The 27,275-nt window shown below is 41.4% G+C and overlaps 1 protein-coding gene across 2 annotated transcripts in view; it reads left to right on the top strand.

The window, feature by feature from the left end:
* Positions 1-27,275, top strand: part of RNF150 (ring finger protein 150) — a 125,269-nt gene that overhangs the window by 58,468 nt on the left and 39,526 nt on the right. For both annotated transcript variants that reach the window (XM_075751223.1, XM_075751222.1), the window contains exons 2-5: positions 11,311-11,561; positions 18,769-18,840; positions 19,261-19,343; positions 26,874-26,970. In XM_075751223.1, the coding sequence (XP_075607338.1) occupies positions 11,311-11,561; positions 18,769-18,840; positions 19,261-19,343; positions 26,874-26,970 (503 nt within the window). The remainder of the gene's footprint in view (positions 1-11,310; positions 11,562-18,768; positions 18,841-19,260; positions 19,344-26,873; positions 26,971-27,275) is intronic.

The following is a 27,275-nucleotide window of genomic DNA, read 5'->3' as shown; positions in this document are numbered from 1 at the left end:
AAAACAAATGAGGGCTAATTCTACACAAAAGCTAGACTGCTGCTTTTGCAGAAGGTACAAAGACTTGTGGCATCAGTCATCCCTGTGACACTAATGTGAGGTGACAGAGAAGGTGGTTCAGGCTTGTGGCTACAACTTACACTGAGCATAATGACTAAAGCTTTTTCCTCCTTGGGAGAGTCTTTATTTAAGATGGCAGCAACTTAGAAAGTGTTGGCAAATATTCCACTATTAATCAAACCTGCCCATCCCCTATATGGAAAAGTATGTTCAAAGGTATGGAATGGCTTCCATATGAGGAGTGGCTGACTAAGATGGGGATCATTCAATTTGGAAAAGAGATGACTAAGGGTATGTATTGTAGAGGTCTACAAAACTCCCATAAAAATCTAATGGCACTGAGGGATGTTCAGCAATTTTGGAGGGTTTGGCGGTGTGTTGGTGATACTCTGCCTCAGACTGGGCTTGATTCTGCTGATGTGTTCCTGGCCCCCTGCCTGACATTTGGCTTATTTGTCCATTTGGGTTTTTTTTTACCATTTATTTTCACTATTTTCGTTCTTTTTCTCCATTTTAATTCATTGTTCTTACCAGTTATTTTTAATCCCATCCCCCTGCGGAGAGTGATAAAAACAATTAGTGTTTTTGCACCCCTGGGGAAGTTTTATCTGAGTGAGGAAAGAGGAAGTCCCCTGAAGTAATTTTACAAAATTCCCGGATTGCTGCTTGAAACCTGTTTCTTGCCCAGTTAATTCAGAGTCACTTGAACTGGAACATGCCCAGCAACATTGGTTAAAACCACAGCAGATGTGCTGTGCAGTTTTCTAGCTCTTTACTCTTTCAGTCGTCTGTGCTTTTCAAACCTCAAACCACCCCGGCCCACGTGGAGCCACTGGGGTTGTAGTATGTGGCTTCAACGAGAGTTGTCTTAATCTGTTTGGGGATTTTCTGTGTTGGATTTGTAGGCAAGGATGTCTGAGGGCCACTTCTGTGAAGCCTCATCTTCTCTGGAGAAAAACGGGAGCCCTATAAGGCTGCTCTGACTAGCAGGTTTGATGGTGCAGGAGGAGGATGTGCAGTCGTGCTTCTCCAAGCAGAAGACAGGGTCACCATGTCCCCTTTCCTCCAGCCTGCAGCCCCTGGTGCCCAATTCTTGGGTCAGCATGAAAGGTAGGGAGAGGGGGTTGCAGGGAAGTTAAGGCGGCCTTGAGCTGTTCCTGCGCAATAATTCAGGTGCCAAGGTGGAAGACCTTCAACAGGACCTCTGCTAACTGGTGGGGTGACCTGCCGCACCTCGGAGGTGCGGGGGGAGATGTGGAGGGTGCAGGGGAAATGGAGGGTCAGAGCAGCACTGTGGCGGGGGCTCTGCAGTGCCCTGGGGGGGCCCTCACCAGCCCACAGGTGCTGTAGTGCCTCTGAAGCCACCTGGAGTTGCGCTGGGAGCTGATGTAGTCCCAATCATGGGGACCAGTGATTAAGAAAACCTCATCTGGTCCCCCATCTATTTCCTTTAATGAATAGTTTTCAGTGAGAGTTGCAGATGAAGCCTGATGGGTTTAAGAGGTATTTTCAGCTGTGTTAAAATTGTTTGAGACATCGTTTTAGAACTCAGGCATTTCAGTTGAAATGAGACTTTTGCGTATGTGTCTCTTCTCCCTCTTTTTTTCTTTTTTTTTCTTTTCCCTTTTTTAATGGCTTGGAAAGTTCCTTCACTCTCCAGGGTCAAATGTTGTTTACTTCGCATATGGCACTAATATTTTCTTAACAGCTTCTCTGACGTTATAAATAAATGGGCAGAATTTGTCACTACATCAGAAAAAATCACTGATTCTGTCTCTATAGATGAAAAGCTGTAATTAATCTGCATAATCCCGGCTACATTTTCTCTGTGTATAGTCTCATGCTTATTTCCTAATTTTCTGAGTGTTTTCAATATTCTTTGTTCACGAAGTTTGCAAAACACAAACAGCACATAACTCTATCAGCAGGACTTAATTCCATACAGGTTATTTAATTATGCAAACAGCAACCTCAGTTACTTCCAGTGTCATTAATTTGTTTCCCTCGTTTGAGTATTCCATGCATCTTTGCACACCTGTAGGTTGCGTCTCTACCGAATGTACTCACGTATTGTCAAGGTACAGGATTGAAGTTTGGAAGGAGGAATTGCAGGTCCCTGGTAGCTGGCTTGCTGTCTGCAGCGGGAAGCTGTGCTGCTTGCCACGGTTCACCAACTCACCTCCCTCCTGCAGTGTGTTATCTTTCCAGAACCTTTCTCAAGTCGTTCAACACACTTGCTCTAGTTTCCCCTTTTGTAAATGAAAATGTATTTATACCTGTTCTAAGAGCACCATGCACAGTGACTAGCTTGTGTTTGTGTTGTACTCTACCCTGACTTCGTAAGATGCTATTTAAGACATATTTTCTTTTGGCACAATTCCACTGAAGATAGCAAAGCAGCTTCTGCTTTAGACAGTGGGTGTGTTTTGTCACAACTCTGAAAAGGTTATATTTTACTAATAAATTATCCCCGTAGCATATTTTGCTATGAGTTGGAGTATATCCTGGCTGTAAGGCCTGCATGATGGAGTCTGTCTGGCCACCTTGGGCATGAAAAGAATGAAAGAGCATTGCAGTGCAAATTCCAGAACAGAACACGTACAACAAGTGGCATATGCCATTAACAGTATATATTGTTTAGAGACCAAGGGAGATTTCTAGAGAGGTCTTCAGTACAAATGATTAGCAGTTATAATGAAGTACTATCCTGGTTAAGATAAGAGTCTCAAAAATTTGTTGGGGGTGGGGGTCTGAGGAAATCTCTCAGAGAACTGCCTGTTTTCTGTAATTAAGTGTGAATAAGTAACACCATGTTGGTTCATTAGCATTGGTTAGCTCAGGAGACTGATGAGCTGACACTGTGGGAGCCAAACCCAGGAAAAATGCAGCTATGGTGCTGAATTTGATTTTGTGAGTTTTGTAGCTTTTTACTACTTTTTCCTTTGCTGCAGTTTCTGCATAAAATCAGAGGAAGTCAATATATTCTGAGCTCTTACAGCCTTGGCGAGATCAGCATTGATTACAAAAACACCAACAGAAATTTCTTTGTCCCTAAACAGTAATAAACAGTGGCCGAGACTGCTTTTCACAGGAAAGATCACAGCCAGAAGCATCTTGCATCTCCTGGTTTCAGCATTGAAAGACATGAACCGAGGACAGCTTTGCTGGAGGTTATTGTTGTTCACTTGGGGACCGAATAGAAAACTTTTGTATCCGATACTTAAATACTGTAGCCAGTCATTAACATCAGTAGGTCTTTTCTCTTCATAGGTCACTTAATTATCCTACTAGATATTTGTGCATTGAAAAGTGTTTCATGACAATGAGGTTGTCTAAGAAAAAAAATAAATAAATAGTTTGCGTAAAAGAGTTTCCTTCTTTTACAAATAGGAGAAGTGCTGTAGGGAAAAGGTGTTGTTCTGCTCTCCATGGTTGCTGCATTTGCCTTTTAAGGAAACCTGATTTACAGTTCAATGTTTTGGAAGATGGGCAGAGGACCAAGGCGAGTGCTAACAGTGCCAAGGAGAAGCGGGAAATGAGGGAGAGGATAACTTGAAGGAAATATCTCTTGGCTTTTAAAGAGAGAAGGAAAACAAATTGGAAATGTGGGCTGGGGGAGATGAAAGCACCTACGTCATTGCAGAGCAAGGATTCTAGAGTAAAGAAGAAGAAAGATTATGTGGTGAAAACTCGTGTTTTGATAACTTCAGCTTGATATCCACTAACATGGGGCTACGTGCTGCTATGCTGTCTTTGCTTCTGGCCTTCCTCTGCATTTTTTATCATCTCAGTCTGGGCACCCTGGAAGGGGGTTAGCTCTGCCTGCCTGGTGCGTCTCAGTTTTAGCAGCAGGGGCAGAGAATGGTCACGTTCCTTTCCCGGCTGGCAGCTCTCCTCCTCCCGGCAGGGTGTGAGGGCAGAGTGGGGCTGCTGCGTGGGGGGCACCCCGGGGCAGGCAGTGCCTGCAGGCCCCACAAGTGGGTAGGCAAAGACTTCTGCATCCTGCTCTGCAGCCTTCCCTCACTGTAGGGTGAAATCTTTTCCAAAACCTCGCTGATCCCTTGCCCTTGGTGACAGCGATACCTTTCTGGGACGGGCACTGAGAGGTGGTCAGGCAGGACCCAGGTGTGATGTTCAGTGTAGAGGGTGATGCAGCCTGTCTCTCTGGACCAGCAGGTGCATTTTCCATCTTGCTACTGCTTTCCTCTGCTTTGTGCCTGTGTTCGTACCCCTCTGGTGGCAGCTGGGCACTTGATGCTCGCAAATGCAGTGTACAGCTCTGAGCCACCAACTCACCCTGCTGCCTTCACATCGGAAATGCACCCGTCTGCCTTGGGTCAAGCCCTAACTGGGGCTTTGAGAAGGAAGAGGCACCAACTGCCTCTGCCCCAGTCCTTTCTTGTTCATCACCAGTTGCAGAAACAGGTATGGTTTCCCCACTTGGGCTCAGAGAGGGACTTTTTGGCATAATCAGACCTCTGACTTTGGCCATATTGTTTCACTGTCATGACTTGACTTAATCTTTCTTCTCTCCAGGGGAGATACAACTTCCAGTTCCCAGTTAATGTAAAAGCAAGTCTATGGTTTTGAGATCAAAGGTCCGTCTGTCCCAGCATCGTGTTTCTCGTAATGGCAAACAGCAGCTGCTTGAGGAAGAGTATAAGCGCAGGCTGAACGTTTAGTCCTGCTTCCCCAGAATCACTCTCCCAGCCTCCAGCAGTTTGGGGCCCCTGGGTGTCGTTTGCACTTGCTGGCTCTCTGATACTTTGAACACCAAGATCCTGTCTTTTAACCCCTTTTTCTCTCATGTGAGGCCCTTCCTATTTTATTGAGAGCTGTCATTTTCCTCTTTGGGGAGGAACCTCAATGAATAACTTTGGACAACCTGGTCTATAGTTGCCCATATCTGTTATGAAACCTCATTAGAAATCGGTGTCCTTTCTAGTCCTCTGGCACTGAGACAGTTTATGCAAGAGATTATAGATGGCAGTTTGTAGTCATTTCACCTATGATATATGATACATTGACTATATATTACTGTTACTTACTCTATATTGCTCTTCTCTTTGCCAGTTTTTTCTGTTGTCTCATTTACAGATACTTCAGTTTGAGGCCAATGCCATGAATGCCCCATAAGTGAGAGTTCCTGCAGGGAACAGTCCTTTCACCCAGTTTCACTTCTTAGTGGTAACACTTCCCAGTTGGCCTACCTAAGAGTCTAGGACATTGTTTAAAAAATATTACGCTGCTGCTTCTCTGAAATGAGTGAAGCTCAGAAATCAGCTTTTCTAAAATATTGCTTTGGTTTCCAAAAGTAATTTTTGAGTTCACAAAAATATAATTTAAGCCTATGTTTATTTTTAAAGGAGAAAAACAGGCAACAGCTGATGTTCTGGTCAATTTATATTTGCACTATACAGAACAGTAGAACTGAGATCAAACTCTCATTGGATGGTCTTAAAAACTTGGAACCCTTATTGCAACTATGAAAACATTAGAAAAATTTACATGGCATTAAAATTCAATTGAAATGCCATCTGATTAACCTATATACCATTTCCCATGTAATTTAATTGTAAAGAAACCAAACATGATTAGAAAGCAATAGTATTTTCAAAGAGAACAAGCTCCATAGTAAAGGGTGGTATGTTCTAATAGCCCAACAATCACAACTACAGCACCATCACTGTAGATTCTTTTTTCTTCAGTACTAATTTTTCAGCTGAGCTGTTGTTCTGGAGAAAAAAAATAAATAGGATTCTTTAAAAAATAATGCCTGTGCTCGCAGGGAGTACCACCACTAAATTGGCTTGTGCTGTGTGGGGCTGGCAGGACCCACAGACCGCAGGCTGAGCCTGGGGTGGGTGCTCCAGAGCTGGGCACGAGCATGCTCTCAAATTGTTTAGATCTGCACTTGTTTTGCTTTTTTCCAATATCTGCTAGTTACTAAAATTGATTCCTGAAAATGAAATTATTTCTTCAAGAAGAAGAGAAAGAGTTGCTTAGGTTTTTGCACTCTCCTGTGAGGTTTCAATTCCTGGGCTCTGAGCAGGACTGAACACTGTCTGTTTTATCAAGATAATTTCTGAACTTGGAAATAGTGTTTGAGTCTTCAGTTACAAAATCTGTAAAAGGAGATACTTTAGTACTTAATTTTGATGCACAACAAGATAAATCCTTATTTACATCTTGATAGGATATCTTGGAGAAGACTCTATATGCCTCCCAAATTGGAATTCTATTCAAATAATTCAATTAATTATTTCTCTAACTGACTTCTGGCAGTTGCCAAGCGTGAAGAATTAAATCATCTGTTCTAAGACGTGTCAGAAGCATACCACTTTTTAGAGCCTTCATCAAAGCTTGACAAAGCATTAAAGCAGCAGCCCGCCACGGGCTGACCGCTAATTAGAAGCACAGGGGACTGTTTTCCATGTCACCCCCGAAGCTCGCACCACAGAATCAAGAAATATTGCAGGTTTGTCAGCACAGCCTGTGGCCACAGTGGAGAATTTACATCTTTTGGCCATAAAATCTGTTAATTTCTTCTCCAAAAGCCACTGTTACAGAACTGAAGCCTTTCTTTTCCCCTGTCACCCGTGAATAGATTGTTACACTCAAAGTTTGCAATTTTGCATAAAAGCTCCCCATCTGAAATGTATTTCCATAGCCAAGTGCTGTGGGGAGGAGAAAGGTTTGGAGAGAGTCTTCCGGATGTTTGGATTTCCAAAGTGCACATCTTGCTGTTGAAAACACTCTCTGACTTCATCGCTGCTCTGCAACTCCGTCATCCACCGCCATGTGTAGATGTTGAGGGGGGCTGGTGCCTGCTGCAGGCTCGCTCTCCGTTCCCCCTTGCTCTGGCGTTTCTCCTGCTGTTACCAGTTCGTTAGGAGACGAGACTCCTTCTCCGGCAGGCTGGGCTGAGGAAGAGCCCAGGATAACCTGCACAGGAAGGTGTAGTGCTTGAGGGATTCAGTCTATCAAGAACTATTAATTCCAGAGCAACTCTTTGCAACTGAACAAAGTAGCCACAGCTCGGTGCGGCTGTTGTGCCTGGATGGATTAGCCCCAGGGCTACGTGTTTGGCCTGCTGACAGTGAAACAGGCTGAGCCTGCCCAACGCCCACCCATGGCCGTGCCCATGGCCCTGCCACCTCATGCCGGGGGATGCAGAGCCCAGAAGCAGAATAGCTGCCTGAAGACTGGCAGCACGTTTTCTCCACCCAGAAATATTTGATTAGGCAAATACACTTCAGCAAGTTGAAGTGACTTAAATCATCCCAAATGTCTATAAGTTCTACCTTCTTTTGTGATTGGCTCATAAGGAGAGAGCACTGATATGTTAAATGTTTCCTAAGCCAAAAAAGAAGCAAAAAAGTCCATTCATTGCAGCCTGAATACCTTTGATTTATGAATCTCTGATTCATCTTGACAGCTACTTAAAAATTCATGTCAAACTCTGCATTAATCTTGGCCAGGAAAAGAAAAGAAATGTGTTAGGTAACAAGAGTGCCACAAAATGCAGTTACCATTGTGGGTGTGTTTAATGAAAGGCATCATTAGCATTTAAGTCACCAGAGAAGCGTCGGTACATATTACCAAGTACTTTCTCTTTTTTGAAGTCTGATGAGCAAATGTGTACTTGGGCAGAGAAATGCATTTCTAATATTGATGTCTCAGTGCATTATTTCACCTTTTTAATGTGTGTAGTTTTCATGTATGTCAGAGTTTCCCATGTGTCATTAGATACTGAAACTGAGATAATACATACATTTTGTGTAAGGGAGAAAAGGGAAATAAATTTATTTTCTCTCTCTTTTTCTTTTCTTTTCTTTCCAATATTGGCCATATTTGAGATTAAAAACTTAGCTTAATGGCTTCATTGATCAAATAGCATTCTCTATGGTGCCTTGGAGAAATTATCATAAACTCAATAATTTTTTTTTTTTAAATTCCTGATTATTATTTGTTGCTGATCTGGTTATTTTTTTCCAGGAATGCTTCATTACAAATGGTAACATTTTCCAAGAAAATAACCAGATAGTCTGCAATTTGAATGTATTAAGGGTTTGAATTAACAAAAGCAGCTGCTTTCCTCTTGCAATAACTGTGTCTTCTACTTTGCATTTCTAAACGCAATGTTACTTAGCATATATCCACAGCATTTTACTTAGTATCTTGTGTTTTTTGAAAGTATCTTAAAAGGCCCCAGGCCCAAGGTGGCAGTAGACCATCCTGGCAGAGAGATGTCAGGAGGAGAGAGCAGAGAAGGGAGGCGTGTGGCTGCACTCCCATTCAAAACCAGTTGTGTTTCCACCGTGAATTAAAGCCAGAAAGAAGCTGCACAGTAGCTTAATCGGCAAGGGCAGGTGATGAAAAACAAGCATGAGGTTAAATTTACGCCGGAAATCACAATTTTTTTTCTCCCTCTTTTTCATTACTTGATAGTAAAGAAAGATATGACATTACTGTGGGGTGCTTGTTTTATTATTATAAAAATATTAATTTCATAATTGAACCATTGAATGTGATTCTTTATTTGCAACATGTCATATCTGGCCTGTGCCCCTGATTTACAGTTTTCCAGAAATATACTCAGCTACATTAAGTTGAATTAAACATAATTAAAGACGTTGTTAAAGTTTTTAAAGAAATTTAAGATTCAAGATAATTAAACAGTTAAGGTACTACCTGTATTTTCTGCTGAAAATGTTTCTGTCTGTATCTCCCACTTTTAAAGGCTTTCAGGTAACGTCATTCATACAGTGTCCCCTGCTGTACTGAAGATGATGTAAGAGATCTGTACAGGACAAGTGAGTGGGTCAGAGTGGTGGCTTTTGAGAGGAGCCAATTAAATTCATTTCAGTAGTTTTGGCTGTGGCATTTTTTACTATGGATTCTTTTTGGCTCTGTGTGAGGTGGTTACTTTGGTTTTGTTGTAGACTGATTTTAAAATTTTTATTTTCTTTAAAAAAAGGGAAGAGAACAAAGGCAGGCATGTTGACAGCTAAGTGCTGCTCCAGACAATTTGTCTTATTGACTGCAGGAAAATTACTGGCGTGGCACCAGTGCCCTTCTCAGCCACTTTGAGACTTGGCAAATTCTCCCTAGGCTGTTAGGGTAATGTTTGCATTAGCCTTTTGTAATAAACAGGTATCAGAAGAGTTGCAGAGGTAGGTTTATCTTGGCTGCTGAAGGTGGGCTCTTACTAGACAAATCAAAGGAAATAGCTGAAAATTATTAATGCTTTATGGAAGAGTATCAGCAGAAAGATTAAGTTTTCTATCATGGATATCGAAAACTCTTGACTTAGCCAAAGTATTGATTTCCCCCTATTCATTGACTGGCCTGTTCATAAACAGGAAAGTGTTATGATGGAAAGTCTCATGAGAAGAGTGGTGGTGTTTGCACTTCTACTCCAAGGCTTAAGTGAGGAGAGTTCAGTTCCCAGCTTTGCAGCAGATTACGTGTGTAAGTAGCAACAGTCTGTCAGAGCTATTTCAGTACCTCCAATTGATCCAGGCACTCGGCAGAACTTGATAAAGTTTCCACCATGATTAGCGTTTTCCATTGAACACCACCCACCTGTCTGCTTTAATATATCCGAAATCCTGCTAGACACCTCCTGGTCTTTAGCATCTACATACCTTTGAAAACCTGGTTTATACCTCCCAGGGGTTTTCAGTGGAGAAATGTGTGAGCTGGACCATGAGGACCAGGGCACAGTGCTGCAGCAGTGAAGCTCAGGTTGGATATCAGCTTGGAGGGGGACGCTGTTTGAAACACAATCTGCCCTCTCACATCTCCATTCACGGCTGAGCGATCCTTTCCCACCTCCACGAATGTCCTGAGGCATAGTCAAAATACAGGTAGCCATGGGCTTAACAATATGCTGGCTGATTTCCTGGCGTTTCAGCCGAAATTCTGAAACCCCACCCCAGCATCATCTCTCTGAATTCAGACACCTCCAATTTGTACCTTTCTTTCTAAATGACAGCGTGTGATCATTTCATATGCTGTTGGGTTTAGCACATTTGTACATTAAAATACATCCTGTTTGTCCTTAGCCACTTAGTACAATTCAGGATTTGACTATTGCAAAATACAGCTTAGGTGTGAAAATTTTCCACATACTTGTTTGCTGAAGTGGGAGAACAGAATACCCTAATATTAAACCATAAAGCAGCGATAGTTTATTTTTAAAGCTAGAAAACGCATTTAACAAGCTACCCAATCCCAGATAATTTCAGACTATATTTGTCATGTACATAGGGGACATAAAATTATGAAAGCAAAATACTTTCAGCAGCATGTGATGCAAGTAAAATGAAATAGCACTGTACAGAAAGGAAAGCTGGTGCAGAGTCGAGGTTTGATAGATGGGTGGAGATCCCGTTTTACAGGGTCCTGGCTTCAGGAGGATCGGACTGTAGGAAGTCCCTGCGCCATCCTACTAGCGGACACCCCTTTACTGCCCCGGCTGTGCTGACTTGTGTCCTTGTGGGGCCATGCTGCAAACTGTGTCGGGGGCTGATCTGGGCTGTAGTAGCAGTTTTTGTGGAATAAAACAGTGCTCTTCACTTTAAACTTGCATCAGTTGGTGAGCCCAGCTCCCAGCAGGAGCTCCCAAATGTCTGCATGGGCTTGCGCTGAGGAGCCTCCAGTGGCACGGGGCAGCGGGTGAGCTGGGAACATGTCCAGCTCCTCTTGTCCCTGCAGGCTTCTCCTCCTGCCAGCCCCGGGCAAGGACAGTGATGCTTTGGCACTGTGAAGCCATGTGGGAATCTGTGATGGAAGGTATTTCTGGTCTGAATGTGGGGTTTGGAGGGGCTTCCCTGACAGACATGTGACCCTGCAAAACGGGCTATGATAAATGTATAAGGAGTGTTGGACAGAAGGGTGCTGGCTGCAGCATATCTTTCTGCAGTGTTTGCAGTAATACCATCGAGGTATTACTCAGTAGTGCTGGAAATCTGTGCTTACGTCAACCCATGAAACACATTTTATGTATCTCACCAAGATTAGTTTATAAAAACACACTGTGTAACTGGTTCTAGTTGAAACCTTCACCAGATCCATCTGACTTACCTCTTGGTGAAAACTAGCAGGAGAAAGGGGAGCTTTTTTGTTACTGTTTTTTGCCTTTTTTTTTTTTTTTTTTGGCCTTGCCACATCCTCTTGTCATTTTATTACATGGTGATCACTTGTTTTACTTAAGGTTTCTTTTCTCCCTCTTCTGTCTGACAGGCCTAGAAGATGTTGTAGCAATAATGATTCCTGAACCCAAAGGAAAAGAGATAGTAAGCCTCCTGGAGAGGAATATTACTGTGATGATGTACATAACCATCGGGACCCGCAATTTGCAGAAGTACGTCAGCCGGACCTCTGTGGTGTTCGTCTCCATCTCCTTCATTGTGCTGATGATCATCTCGCTGGCGTGGCTGGTCTTCTATTACATCCAGCGGTTCCGCTACGCAAATGCCAGAGACAGAAATCAGGTGAGCAGTGCTGGAATGGCTGTTTGTGTTTCCAAAAAATCACTGTGAGATTCAGCTTAAAAGTAAAATTTGAGGGAATTGTGAATGTGTGGTTAAAAAAAAAAAAAAAAAGTGAAAAGAATGGGGATATAAAAATGCCTGTGTTTGGGAAGAGCCAAGATTTCTGTCAATATAGATGGGATTCAGGAAAGAAGAAGTTAATAAACATATCATATATATATTATGGGTTTTTTCTCCCATGCAACACACAAGAAATAGACAGAAACTTGATAATGTTTATTAGGTAAAAGATTGCTTTAGTACATATAGCCAAGTGACACAGAAATGTATATAACTAACGACCCTCGAGATCAAAATAATGACTAAAATATAGTGAGGTATGTGAATGTCTATGTGTGAAACAAGGGTTCACAATAGTGAAGAAAGAAAAAAGAATAGAAAGTGTTTTCATTTTAATACTTCTTTAGCAGGGTCTTGGGCTTGAAAGGCAAACACATCCCTGTTCATTTGAAAATGATTGCTGGACATATAAGTGCTGTAGTGATAGCCACCAATATTATTAAACCATTGCTTTTGGTTTTGGCATCTTGTCCAAACCCCTTGAAAGAGATACAAAACTTACAGAGCTGGGGAGAAGTAACAGCAGCGGGATTGAGCCTGAGGTACTGAGGCCCTCTGGATTTATAAAGCACAGTTCATCTTTATGGTAGTTCAGCAATGAATAATAATAGCAAGGATAATAATAAATTTAATCTTTTCTTGACTGGATGCAACTATCTCGGCATCAGCAGAACTGTGAAGCTGAGGCTTCTACATTTCATTCTAATGGTACTGTAGAAAATGTTATCAATGTATGAAATCTGAGGAGATAACCATTTTACTGCAGTGAAAAAATGCACTGTAATTCAGAGATGTTTCTGGACCCTTAATAAATTACTGTCGGGGCAGGGGGAGGGTTGCCTTGCTTACTCTGCAGAAAAAGTAAAACTGAGAGTGTTAATAATCATCTTGTAGAGAAAAGTACTGCCACACACTCTGTAACATATACTTAACGTGTAGGGATCCCTCACCCTCTGCCACTGAAATTCAGGCATCCTCTGAGAGAGCAGCTGCTGTGTGTTTACAGACAGAAAGAATATATTTTCCTTTTAAATATACAGTATGAAATTTTGGATAGCAAGAATGAGACTATCCCAGCTGAAATTTGAACATCACTGGCAGCAGATTCGCTGTGACTGTAATGGCTGTGGTAATTTTTAGATGCTTGGCTGCAAAAGCACATGTGTGCCTAATTTATGTATGTGAGTACTGTAAATGTGCTTTCAATCAAGTAATTATACAGGCAGATTAGCAGTGTAAATAGACATGCATAAATATGAAATCCAGCAAAAGAAGCAGCTCATTCAGGTCATATGCTATAGTTTGGAACGGATAGGTTTATATGTTGAAGCAGATTTCCTTTTCATTATTTTCTTTCCAAAGTTTGAACAAGACTGACATGTGCACAAGCAGTAGTCCTGTGCAGAGGTTTTAATAACGTTATTGTTCTAGTTCTGTTCTTCAGAAGAATAAGACAGCATGCCTCCTAAGCAATTATTTATTATTAATTTTTTGCCAAAGCTGTAATAACGATATGGGGCAAACTAGAATTTCTTCATGTACTTTCTTCATCCAGTTTTGCCTGACATCTCCTTTAATCTCTTTATTAGCTCTTTTCATATGAAAAATGGTAGCAATATACAGATAAGGCTCGACCATTTGTTAGTGAGTTGCTGTGGGGTTTTTTTTGCTTTTTCTTTTAGTCCTGGCTATGGAGTATCATGATGTAGGTAGTTCAGAAGAGCTCATCTTGCTCTTGCCCTTTCCATGAGGGTTCCTCTCTGTTTCCCCCAATGTCCTGCTTGGGTTTTTGTGGGGTTTTTGACACATTTTCTTGCAGCAAGAGGATGGGATCACAACGCTCTATGTTAATATCTTAGATATTCAGATATATACAAGAAAAATTGTTTGTGTTGATTTGCTGGAACAAGATTCTTTTGTCATGGCGCTCAAAAGCTTTTGCCATTATAACTTGCATGTGTCCATGGTATGAAGATAATTGTGCTTACATATTGGAAAGCCTTGTGTGTGCTGTAAGCACCTTCATTGCTGGCCAACTTCAGGAAAGATGCTTCCTTGTATTTGTATTTGATGTACTCAGGCTAAAGTTTATCCAAAGGTTGAAATGTTTGGATAAACAGAGCATCAGATGAAGGGGGAGCCAGCTGGCGTATTCAGAGAAAGTTGTGCTGTCAGTTCCTACCCTGCAATGCGATAAAATCTGACTGTGCAGACTGACTGCCCTGTTCTGAAAGTGCAAAAAACTGAGACTCATTTATTAGACTTCAGTTAAAATGAAAAAAAAATTGAAAAGGTTAAATTCATTTTGACATCCGAATGATTTAAAATCCCAGTTTTAAAACAAGGGCTTGTGAGGGTCTGTGTTTTCCATGTCAAATAAGAATATGTGCCTGCGTCTTTGTTAACCTCTATCATGCATGCCCTTCCTAGGTTTGGCTGATATTGGAGTTGCTACCAGGAGCAGTTCAGCCTCCTCTGGATTGGTAGTCTGGGCACTGTTGCTGAGGGAATGGGACAATGTGACTGACTGCAAAATATGATTGGCATAAATCATATGGCAAAAAATATGACAGCAGTAAAAGCTGTCATCTCCAAGCAGGAGGGGTGTTCCACTGTTACATGAAAGCAAGATTTCTGAACTTGGTCACTCCAAGTCTCCCTAAGTCATCTTCCATTTTGCCTCTTCCAAGCTGACCCATTGCAACTATATCTTCCTTTCATGAAAAACATCATGTGTCCTTTTGTCAAGCCCCATAACCACCTTTGCCTCCTGGTCTTCTTTCACATGATGACCCTCATTTCCATGTCCACTTCCCTTCTTGCACACGGCTTAAGTTGCCAATCAAGCAGTAAACCCAAAAGGAACTTATTTAATTATCCATCAAGAAGGCAATGAGTCCAGCTAGTGAGAGAGGCAGCTAGAAAGACTGAAGAATCTCCTGGAATAATTTCCTGTGACTCCCCAGTGAGATGAAACCTGGACATACAGCATCTACATCTTTAGCCACAACCCTTCTTCACCCTGTGTGCAAAATCCAGGTTCGTGTGCCAGAAAGAAGACACAGCTCACTCCAGTTAGGTGCCTGATTTTGATGAGCAGAGAATCGGGACTTCAAGGATTCTCACTGAATGCCCTGGCCTGTTTGTCCCAACTTGTCAGGGAATTAATGCAGTAGAGCGCAAAACTGTCTTCCATTATGGGCTTGAGCACCTGCAGCCAGGGTGTCAGCTACAAATATGGTTAGATTTCAATTTTTATTTTAATACATTTAATTTTTAAGAGTATCTCTGGCACAGACGACTGTACAGTAGATGTGGAAGTAGAAGATGTGTAGTAATAGTCACATGGATGAAAATCCAAGGCCTGCTCTTCTTTCCCACCTAACAAGATGTCCAGGAAGTAGGTGGTTGCCCTGATCATGCACCCTTTTGATATGAAGAGCATAAATTTGTGTAAGGAAAGCATTGGCAATCAACTTCCTCAGCAGCTTGTTCCTGGAGCCCTCCTGAAAATGAGAGAGTTTCTCTGTGAAATACTTTTGGAATTTTTTGCATCAAGAGACATCAGGTTGCAGAGCTAACTGAAAGCAGTTTGGAATTACATGACAAGTTAAGTCCCGGAGACAATTCAGCAAAATGTGACTTGCTGTCTCAGCCCTGTAACAGCCAGGACACAGGCTTAAAAAAAAACACAACCAAACCCTGTCGGTGTGTCAGATTTCATATTTCAGTAAGTAGATTTCTCTTCTTGTCTGTGAGACGTGAGATGGGAAGATGGTGAGCGCATGACATTTAAGTGCTAGACCTGGTGACCATATTTATTCCATGTCATTTCCTCCCATTGGTTTCTTGTTAAGAAGAAGTTTTCTGTAAAATAGTTTTGAAACCAGGTGGGCTCTGTGAGTTTTGCAGGATAGTGAAAGCCAAAGCAGGCAGTGATCGCACTGGGGCTGAGAAGGATCCCGTGCATCTAGGGTTAATCTCCAGTGAAGGATCTACTTTAGTACGTGACTGGCAGCATGTGGAGGGTCAAGCAATTAGCTGAGAAGGAAGACTGCTGGCCGTGGCTTTGAATGAGAGTTTTGGGCCATTGAATAGAGACATCAATCTTTGAAGCAGTCTTGGGAAGATGCTTCCCATGATGGAGTCTGCAAACTTTATCAGAGATACAGCAGATGTGTTGGAAACCTTGTCCTGATGGCGCACCTCATTCTGTGCAGGGCACAAGGCAATCTCCTTCCTGCAAAGGTGATAGTTTAGTGAGGCCATGAAGAGAGAAGCACTTACTGTAACTTCTCTTCAACAGCATCTACAGTCATTTACTTCCTTAGGAACAGACAAGTGATGCTTTCCATGCTACTGTCCTTTCTTTTAACTACTATCACCATCTCCACAAGACCACTGCGTCTGATATGCTTAACTCCTTCCAGTCCAGTACTGAATGTTGCAGCCTTGCTAATGAGATTATGAGATTTATGATTGTAAATCTCTAAGCCTCACTTTAAACCTTTAAATTACTGTAATGCCTCTTATCTTTTAGGGGAAATCATTGGTTAGTGATAGCATGCCTTTTGTTCAAATGGAAGAATCCTTTGAAAGTATGACTTTACTCCAAGATATTCCTGTTCTTTCAAAAACTAAATTATTCTCACTTGCATGTAAGTTATGAACTTGTCTATTTAAGATAGATGAGAGAAAGCAAACATGAAAACAAGCAGATCAAAGATGTACATGAGTCTTTAATCTTGTCCTTTCCCCTTGAAGAATGTGCAAAAAAGAACTGAGACATTTCATTAGTTTAAGTAATGATAATGATGAAAAGAATCACAAGCAATTCCTGAAGCAGGACATAATGGCTGTTGTCTTGCTGTATGTTATCAGTCTGTCTTTGATTTACATTAAAGAAACAAATAGCTGGCAAGAAATGTTTCCAACTCTTGTCTGATCCCTTTATTTAAGGGAGACAGTGAGAAAAATGTACCACAGAAAAGATGTTGTATAACTACAAGATACTCCCTCACATATAATAATTAGTTATCCTGGAAAACTCCTATGTACATCTCGTATGATAGCCAACATAATTTTCACCTCTTTAGCCAGATATGAAATTGCTCTCTGCTCTCAGTATTGCATGCATTTTGTCAGTCTTCCATGTCTTTCCAATCCAGTAAGCTTACTCTCTAAATTTAATTCAGTGATTTTAATTGAATCTGAAGAACAAAGTGGTAATTTATTAATCGTATCTGTATGATGATTAGGTCTCAATTTACAAACTACATCCAGCTTCCTTCCATTTTTGGCTTCATGCTGTCACCCCCTCCAGCTGGAAACCCTTCCTGTTGACAGTCTCCTCTGAACTCCGGCACAGGCAGTGTTCCCAGCCCAAAAAGTTGAATGTCTTCTGAGTCACCAAGCTCTTACGTCTCCCTCCTATCTAATAACGCATGGCTGGAAACATAGATGGGGAGGGGAGGCGAAGAGAAGAGTTTAAGTCATTTATTGGTGGCAAATTGGGATCCACTGTATCATGAACTGTTAGAAAACAGACAAGGAGACATCGGAGTAGGTGCTGCTGCATGAAACTGTACAAGAAAGGCATGAAAAAACTGGAAACAGCCCAGAGGAGGATCACCAGTATGGTCTGGGGACAGGAGCACACGATATCTGAGGAGGGGCAGAGGCAGCTCGGCTTGCTACGCTGGAAGAGGAGCAGAGGAGGAGGAAGGACTCTACTTGCAGCTTTCAGCTGCATAACTGGTGGTTGGAGAGGAGCCAGAGTCAGTCTTTTCTCGGAGGTGCACGGAGAGAGGACAAGGGTAATGGTCACAAATTACAACAAGGGAAATTCCATCTGTATGTTAAAAAAAAAAAAAAAAGGCTGTGAGAGTGGTTAAGCGCTGGAACAAATTATCCACAGAGGTTGTGAAATCTCCCTTTCTGGAGATATTCAAAACTTAACTGGACACAGCTCTGACTTTGAAGTTGACACAGCCTTGAGCAAGGGATGGGAGTACATGACCTTTCAAAGACCTTTCCAGCCTGTGAGTCTGTCTCCAGATCACCTCATTGTTGGGTTAACACAAGTGAGCAGCAAAGTCCTTGGAGTGCACTGATCAAGTCAAAAGCTCAGTAGCACAGGGTGCAGAGGTAGCTCTGCTGAGCAGTGGTTGTATGAAATGCTCCATGGTGTTCTCAGCCTCTTGCAAGCGGCAGGCATCTCCATCTTCAGCGTTTGAGAACAGGGTGTTTTGCATCAGGCTGTACATACTTTAATCCTGAGTGGCTGTGACCCTGCCAGCACCAGTAACAGTGTTTTGGAAATATGGGAGAACAGTCAGAAACATCACGTGGTTAGCAATTCATGGTCCATTGGAGGGAAAGATAGAAAGATAAAGAACAGGTAAATGGTTATATATGGAGAGGATGTTACTGCAGGACTATATAGTGCTTTACCTGTGAGAAACGGCGGATGCTTTTGCCTCATTTTTATACCTTGCATTGCTCCTATAAAGTAGGCAACTCTGTATTGCAGGAAAAGAAAACAGCAGAGATTATTCATGTTTTTCGTGGTTAACAAATTAACAGCTCGCTTTCAGCGCTTACGTCTTGCTGAAGATCATGAACTAGTTCTGTAACAACGTAAGAATAAAGATCTTCTGAATCTTAAGTCCAGTGTTCACTCTGTTTACTAGTCCAGGCCTCATTTAATAATGTATTTTTTACAAGTGTCATTAAAAAAAAGAGAGGGAAGAAGTAGGATACCCAAATAGTGGATTCGTACGTACATTGCTACTCACTGGAATAGTAAATTGCTGTCGTGTAGCATCACAATGTGCTCACATGCAGTCTTCACTCTCACTCCGTTAGAGTAGCTTTGCCTCATCAGCCTTGAGTTTCCAGCAAGCCTAGAATACCTACTGTGTCCTTATTGTGAATAACAGTACGATGAGCTCATCTGTTTATATTTATACAGCACTGTCCTGTTCCATGTACAATCACTTCAGATTATTAAGAAGCCTAGGGAGAAAAGGTGATGATTTCTGCATGAAGAGATACTCTTTGCTTAAGAGCAAATTTTGTATTACAGCGCCGGCTTGGAGATGCTGCAAAGAAAGCAATCAGCAAGCTGCAAGTCAGAACAATCAGGAAAGGTGATAAGGTAATCTTTCAAATTGCTCATTACCAAATGAAATTCTGTGCTGAGGATTCCTTCAGACCTCTGGGACAATGAGGCAGAACAGAAATGGCAATTGCTTATTTAGCTGCTATGTGTCCTTCAGGCGGGAAGAAATAGTGGTAAGCAATTTATGGATGGAATGGAGTAGAGAGAGAAGAAGGTGACTCTGCGAAGATGCAGAAAATCCTGAAAGTTAAAACATGCTAACTAAATCTGCATGCTTCCCAGAGCAAGTTTCCAACTGGAAACACGTTGGTAAATCTGACTTGCTTGTCTTGAAATGCATTATTGGATTTGCAGCATCCATCAGTGACTGTTTTACTTTGTCACATAGGCTCTTGTATGAAGAAATTAGCTGACAAAATCAAAAAATGAAAATTATGAATGTTCTCTTTCCTGTAGGAAACTGAGCCAGACTTTGATAACTGTGCTGTTTGTATTGAAGGCTACAAGCCCAATGATGTTGTCAGAATTTTGCCTTGCAGGTAAGTTGAAGGTGCTTTTAGCTCTGATAGTCTCTCTACTTCAAGACAGGCTTTGTTGTCACGGTATCACGCTGATGAAATTACCTGAGAGCTTGGGGAGGGAAGGACGAGTTTATCATTTTGATTTATTCAAAATCTGTTGGTAAAGATATCTGAAATGCCTCTTTAGTCAACTTGAAGTGAAAGCAGTATTAATGGTGATGAGAACCTGAGTTTAGCATGATAGTCTGATCTGAACCTATTACAAAGTCTTCAGTAGGATTTTAAAACTAAAGATTTTGATTCCTCTTTCTTACTGGTTTTATATCAGTCCAGAATAAGTGCCACAGAAGGATTTGCCCCTGACTTTAAGGTGAGCCCTGGGCACAGCAACCAGGGATAGAGCTCTTCATGGAGCTGCTTCTTTTGCTGTTCTGAGCCATGTCCAGGCACTGAGAAAGGGATGACTTCTATCAGAAAAAAAACCCCAAAACCCAGCTATGAAAAGAGATATGCTGAGTAGAAACAGTAAAGCAAAAAGGGAATGTGACAGAGACCACATTGTCTGTTGTTGCCATGAAAATGTTCTCAGGCATGTGGGACATGGAGGTGACAAGAAGAGCTTGTTCTTTCTCTTTTCTTCCCCTCATGTGAATGTGCCCCGTGCAGCACATACATTCGCAGCGATGTAACAAAGGAGCACAGCTTCTTGCCACCCGTAATGGCTGTGTTCATCTCTCTGTGCCGCTGTATTGTCATCTGCGAAGTGTTAGCTAATGAAGGACTTGTCTAAGGAAATCAATTTTTTAGGAAATTTCCTAGGAACAGTGGTTCCCCTGGGAGAGCAAGTGTTTGATTTCCCTAGAAATAGGAATCTCAAGTGCTGTACATACAGAGCAGAGGGGTTTTTTTTAATAGAGTTTCTTCTCCTGCAGACATGTTCACTGGCTTGAGAAACTGAAATATTTGTTTCTTTTCTTGCTATGTTGTTCCCTAGTAGATATTTGAATGTTACAAGCTGTCCATTTCTGTTCGTTCATGTGACTCATTAAATCTGTTTACTGCCATCGCTAAATGGCAAACAAAAAGCAACAGATTAATCATAAATTTGACCTACTGTAAATCCCCCACAATGACAAATTGCCTATGAACTCTTTTTTTTTTTTTTTTTTTTTTTTTGTGGACACTCAAATGCATCACTTCATGAAGCAGAAATGCAGAGAAATTAGAAAATACCAGAAAATATAGACCTTGGTTTGACATGAAGCCTGTTTTCAAAGAAGCTTAATAAAGCTTGGAAATTTTGCATGATAGAGACAGGCAGATTTTGGAGGTAGTTATACAACAGCAAAAAATATGTCTGAGCTCTAGCTTTCACTTGTGTCTCGCCTCATAATTCAACGAGGCTCCAGTCAGACTTTGTCATCCAGTGTTGAGTCAAGCAGGAATAGGAAACACATAGTTAACAGGTGATGTTCAGTTCTTGGCTGACTTAAAAGGTCACCTAGAAAATGACTCATGCTAAAAGGGTAGCAGCAGCAGAACTGTCTTGTAAAATACTCACAGTTTGAGCCTCAGCAATTTTGAATGATAAAAACTCAAAGATCTTTCTCAAGCAGCTACTTCACAAACCCTGGCTTTCCTGCTACACAAATTGTGAGGGCAATATTTTACACGTTCGCATGGGTTTGGACTTCCAAAACAGGGAACGGTAGTCATGATTCTTTCTGCTGTTGTCAGTCTCATCTCCTCATCAACTCTCCCCCCCTCCCATTTCTGTCTCTGTTGACTGAGTAGGAGAGTGTTATATCTTGATAAAGACCTACAGACTCTGTAGGTTTCTTCCTCCAGCATCCTCAGTTAAACTGTGTGCAGTTTGTGGTATGGAAACCTCATTAGACTGCTGTTTAATAAGAGGCTGACATTTCACCAAGCCTTACAGAAGCCAGCGCCGTATGACAGCAGTGCTGGCTGACCTTAGTGTTTCTATCCGGGAGGTACTCGAGATGTAGGACTTTTTTACCTGCAAAGCCAAATACACCCCAGGAGCTGCACATGAAAGATGCTGCTTTGTACTGCAGGTTTTCCCAGGCGGTACTGGGAAAACCACTGCTAGCAGGCACACTCTGTATAAAGCCCTGTATATCTTGCGATTTCTTTTTAAGGCTGGTAGAGCCTTACTCTCCTAAGAAATTGGTACCAAAAATCCACCAATTAATTTTGCAGTGGTTGAACTCTGATGTCCTACAGAAACAGATTTGCTAGTACTTAGGCTGTTTCCCCAAATGTCCTCTCTTTTCGGCTGGCAGAGAGCCGGCGCTGGGATAGCCTGTTGTTACGTATCCCACCCTGGAGAGCTAGGAGGAGAATTCCAGTTAACTTGCCCTTCTTCCCCTCTGTCCTCTTTAGCTCCTACAACTGACTGTATTAATAAACTTCACTCTGCAGAATGTATTAAATAAATAAGGACTGACACTTGATTAAAAAAACCCCACAGTGTTGGCTTGCAGCTGGTTTTATGTTTAATGGTAGCAAGCAGCACTGAAGTTATCTTTGAGGGCACTGACACAACATCAAATGTAACCAAGTTCATTGTTCCCAGAGTGACATCTCTTGTCATAGCCCTCGTTCCTTGTCCTTGTCCTCCATCTCTAGCTTCAAAACGCCTTCGTCTTTTCTGCTCTGGCTTTGGAGAAGTTACTGGTGCTGCTGCTCCCAGTGTGTGCCTTTTACTAAACTTTTCCTGACTTTACTAAACTTCTACAGAGAGGCAAGACAATTCTTTCAACATCATCTCTACTGAGTTCTTCATAAGCTCTTTTTTTGGTTGTTTCATTTCTGTTGCCAATAAACACACTTTCTGCCCTGTTCCAGCTTGTTCCCTTCCCCTGAACCTTCGCTCCATGAACAACTGTGATTTCAGAGACTGCTTCACTCCTCCTTTCTCTTTTTCTCAGCATTCTGTGAAAATTATTTCATCACACACTTTCTTCCCTTTGATTCCTTCCTCTCACCCTCATCATCATCTTCTTTTGTCATTCTTTCTTCCTCAGAAATAAACAATACCATACATGCACCTCCAAAAGCCCAAGCCTTCTCGTTGAATACTGTAGTGTTGCTCAGTCTCTCACCAAAATCTCAATCTTCTGCTTCAGCCCTATGTCTAATGCAGGCAACTGATGCTCTTACTCAGGGTCCTTAGGGATATACCTCTTTCTGCTTTTGCCTCCTTTTCTCTTAGCTCACACTTTTCTTCTGAGAAAAATTGCATGACTGCTAGGTTTGTTTGCATGCAGTTTGGAAAGTCGGGACTAGGAGTAGAAGGTGGGAGAACAGTTTCCCTTAACCTGGAAAAAAGCTTCTCAAAATTGTTGGCAAGCTGAAAGCTTTACAGTAGTTTTACAACAATCAAATTATTATTATTATTATTTTGGGCTGAGCTTGAAATGATATTTTTTTTCTTGTATGATTAAAATTGCAGCTTTAAAGAAAGTTTAAATACATTTCAAACAAAAGTAATCTCCAGTTAAAAGAATATGAAGTGCTATTTAGATAATAGTAAATAAAATGCTCTGGGATTTTGAGGTTCTTTTTCTTTCTTTGTGCTCTGTGAGCTTTACACAGCCGCGTGCAGTCACAGAGCTGCAGCAGAGTGCAGGAGGGATCCCAGGAGGCCACCACCTCTGGAACGACACAGGGCCGCCAGCCGTGCACGTGTCATTCTTGGGAGTTTTTTCCAACACACTCTGCAGTCTACCGGGATGAAGACTCTGCAAACTCCCTTGATAATTTATTGCAGTGCTTCACTACCCCTGACTGTGGTGAAGCTTTTCCTGTTGTGTGACCTGGATCTCACCTGCTGCAATTTAAACACATCATTGTGTCTCTTACCCCTAGGAGAGGTGAAGAACAGTTGTTTCCTTTCTCCTTATGGAAGCCTTCGTTTTGCATGAGGATTGTTACAACATCTCCTCTCCACTTGCCTTCCTGTCTCTCGACTAATCGATTACAGTTCTTTTGAGAAACTTTTCAACCCATCCAAATCAACATGGTTTTGCAATGCATGTGGTTGCACACAACAGGAAAAAACTCTATATTCTTTTCTAGCTCTGACTTTGATTGTCAAAGACATGTCTCGAGCCTGTGCTTGAAACATCTCTCTTACTGTGTCCCTGTGTGGGTCATTACTTCTGGACTCATCCATGATGCCTCTGCCCTTTCCTTCTACAACTTGTGTCAGTCAGAACTGCAGAGGGAGAGGGATTTTTGTGGCAGTTGATCTTTTTACATCTTGGTCTTACCAGGTAACAGTGAAATATTGCAGTTGGTCTCTCATCTTACTTTGTGCTGACCCTTATTTTGCCTGAATTTACATGATAAACTTATCAGGACATCAAACAATTCACAATTTTTTGAAAGCTATAGGCATGTATATAGTGCTGTAGCTAATAACGTATAAAATAAACTTTCAAATCCAAATCTGCAAAGCCTACCACCTCAATTCTCTGCACAAATGTTTACATGTTTTAAAATAGCTATTATGAGCACTCTTATTATATAATGTGGTACAAAAATTTAAAAATCAAATCTTTATCTGATTTTCAGTAACATTGCATTTTTCTGTACATTTCTGTCAAATAATCAAGTTCCTTCTGTTGTACATATTAAATCTGAAATTAATAGAGCCATAACACACTGTGCTAATTTATTATTGAGAAGTGCAAAGTGACATGATCTGTCATGTATTTAAATTACTCTGCATTGGTAGGGTTTCTTTCAGAATATTGTTTTTTGAAGCCAACTTTAGGAACACTAAACTTCAGGTTTTTAAAGTCTTTAAGGCATGAAAGTTCCAAGCTTCTGGTGATTAACAAACGTTATGAAATGCTGTAATACGAACCACAGCTTGACTGAGGCTTGCAAAGCTTGAACTTGAAAACAAAAGGAAACTTTCTAGTCTGTGGTAAAATGGCTTGATAGAAGTTACGTATTTTTTATCCGAAACAGAATTTGGAAAACTGTTTTTTTCAAGAGAATAATAAATATCTCAGATTTTGTAAATGAACTGATTATTTTGGCACAAATTTCCTTCAGATGTTTGCAGTTAAACATACTTGTTTATGATTTTGAGTATATATTTGAAGAAAACCTATCACTATCAAGAGGTTCATAGTTCTTTCAAATAGCTGAAAAGCAAGACATTGACTTTCAGTACCCTCTGTGAATTAACACACCCAAGGAATTCTGTTGGTTAGACTTCTAAATGTAAAATTACACATGCCTGAGGACTGTATCTTTATGTTTTCACCTATTCAGAATGCTTGCCTGATGATGTGCTGAACACGTCCCTCCTGAGATAAAGGGAAGGAAGGGTTATGCAGGACAGACACCGAAATGTGGTCCATTGTGTTTTTACCCAGTAAAGCAAGTCTTGTTTGGAAGGAAGGTTGTGAACTTTAGTAGCCTTAGTAAAGTAGTTGTTTAAACCTCAAGTATCACAGTACTTCATTTGTGTTAATCATGTTGACATACAGGATCAGATGAGGTTTGACAAAGTTTGGTATTGCAGCCAACTGATATAATTAGACTAGGTCAAACTTCCAAGAACAGATTTGCCCTTTCCCATAGTTGTGTGAAGTCAGATCAAGTACAGGAATGTGATAATTTGCCATGTAATTTTGTTTCACAAAGGACCCATTTCTTCTAGAAGTAGCAAGAAAAAACATTGCAGTGAAAAGAATAAGATTCTGAGATTTCACACAGTTTGGGCTTTGAATTTCTAGTGTTATTTAGGACTGAAGCCAGCTAGTAAGCCAGCCAGTTAGTATGTGGGCCGATACCACGTTAGTAAGAGCCAGGGTTGCAAATCAATAATAGTGAAAGTGCGCCTCAGTATCGTCCATCAAATTGAAAGGCCATGTGTGTCTTGTTGTGTGAGAGAGGCCGTGACACAATACAGCAGTTGACCTATTCAGCTGAATACGTACCACTTAAATATTTAAAATTATTTTGGTGCGTTAAGTGATTCTGGCTTTCTCAGAGATTGCATTTCCTCGTGGAGGCTGGTACGTGCCCTGCTCCAGGCTGTGTCCACTCGCAGTTACCTGGTGGGTTTGTGTGGCTGACCTGTACGACGATGCATGTGGGGCAGTGACAGCGCGGGGAAACACAGGCTGGGGACTGCCCAGATGTAAACGTTCAAGCAGACTGAAAAGTGGCTTTCACGCCATGCCAAGTAAAATGCAAGACACCTGTTGCAAGCCATGTTGAAAGGACATTTAGAGCTGATCTATATGGTGTTTCAGAACAAGCAAACTTAGCTTGCACCTTTTGGAGCAAGACCGTATGTATATCAAGCCTCATATTTCAGAATAAAATACCCTCTTTCAATTTTGCTTAAGTTATTACCATTTTTAAGTTATATTAGGAAGTTGGACTAAGGTCCCTTCCAACTGCACTACTCCATTCAATTAATTGACTAAAAAAGATTTTTAGGAAGGCAAGTCAATTTTCATTTTCCTACATGCCAGTGTAATTTCTGAGGCTGCATGCATGGTAGGAAACTTTCCTCCTTTTCTTCAGAAGGAGTGGGGCTGAACAAACTTCACTGCCTTGGGCTGAGCCCTGACTCCTCTACTTGGCCTACTCAACAGCATTTCCCAAATCCCGAGCCCCACGTTCCTGCGGTTTATAACATTTGTTCTTTATAACCACAGGGTAACAGAACATGCTCGCAAGAGAAAATACAATCTGTCAGTCAGGTACACGCACTAAATATCTCTATATTCAATCTCAGTTTGTGTCAGGTGGAGTTAGACAAGAAGCTTTCAGTTCCTCCACCTGGACAGTGTCTAAGAAAAGTGGCCCCCAGCAGCTCCAGGGCTCAGGTAGTTGCTTAATGGTCACATCAGACTGAGCACAGGATTAGCAACAAGCCCTTCAGGGCTGGAATTCTTTAAGAACTCACTCTGATGGGCAGCTTCTAAAGAGCGGGAAGGTCAGGGAAAATGTATTAAAAAGCATCATTCTGTGGGGTTTGGGTTTTTTGTTTTTTTTTTTTTCAATTAAATGATAAGTAGCATTTTTTTTAATTCAGTTAATTTCCTTATGCCTGCATCCTAAAAAAAGTCACAGACCCCCAGTGACTTCACATTTAAATTATGTGTAATCAGGTTTGTCTGTAGAACCATCAAGAAATACTAATGTGATTTTTACCTTTACCACCAAGCAGGTTTTGTGTACTGACAGCCTTTAACATTTAAAGAATATGGGGTTTGCTGATGCATTTTGTGTATGTTTCCTAATTCTCTAATTGTGAACATGGTTTCTTTTCCAAACTTGGTTGAGCAACACGTGCACATGTGCTTGAGATGCTGCAGAAATAATTTTAGTCTTGTGTGCACAGGATATAGTTCTGCAGTCCTTGCAGAGGTTGCAAACCATGCCATTTGAAATATTCTCACTTTACTGAATTCAGAAGAAGTATCTGGTACTAACTGGTAAATTGTGCTGTGGTGGATTTGAATTAAAATATCCTGGTTTTCATTGCAGGCATCTTTTCCACAAATCCTGTGTAGACCCCTGGCTGCTAGACCATCGCACCTGCCCGATGTGTAAAATGAATATTCTAAAAGCTCTAGGGATTCCGGTAAGCACGTCGCAGAGCGGCTGGTCGGGGCAGAAGGGAAACACCAGCTACTTGAGGATATCCCTAGCCCTTTGCCTGTTTGTTCCCAATCTACTCTTCTTGCCATGTGATTTATTTATTAATTGGTTTATTATGGGGAGTACAAGCTGAAATGTCTGACTCTACCTCTCTTCTGCACCCTACTTTTATTAGCAAGGAAAAGAGTGTGTATGGGGGTTCGTTGGGTGTTGGGATTTGTGTGTGTGTGGTTGCCTGCTTTGTGGAGCAGATTGTTTACTGGTGTTTTGGTGGATTTATAGATTCTT

The sequence above is a fragment of the Balearica regulorum genome, chromosome 4, assembly GCF_011004875.1.
Source record: "Balearica regulorum gibbericeps isolate bBalReg1 chromosome 4, bBalReg1.pri, whole genome shotgun sequence".
NCBI classification, from domain to species: Eukaryota; Metazoa; Chordata; class Aves; order Gruiformes; family Gruidae; genus Balearica; species Balearica regulorum.
Note: the sequence above shows the minus strand (reverse complement) of the source record. Positions and strands in the feature narration are given on the sequence as shown.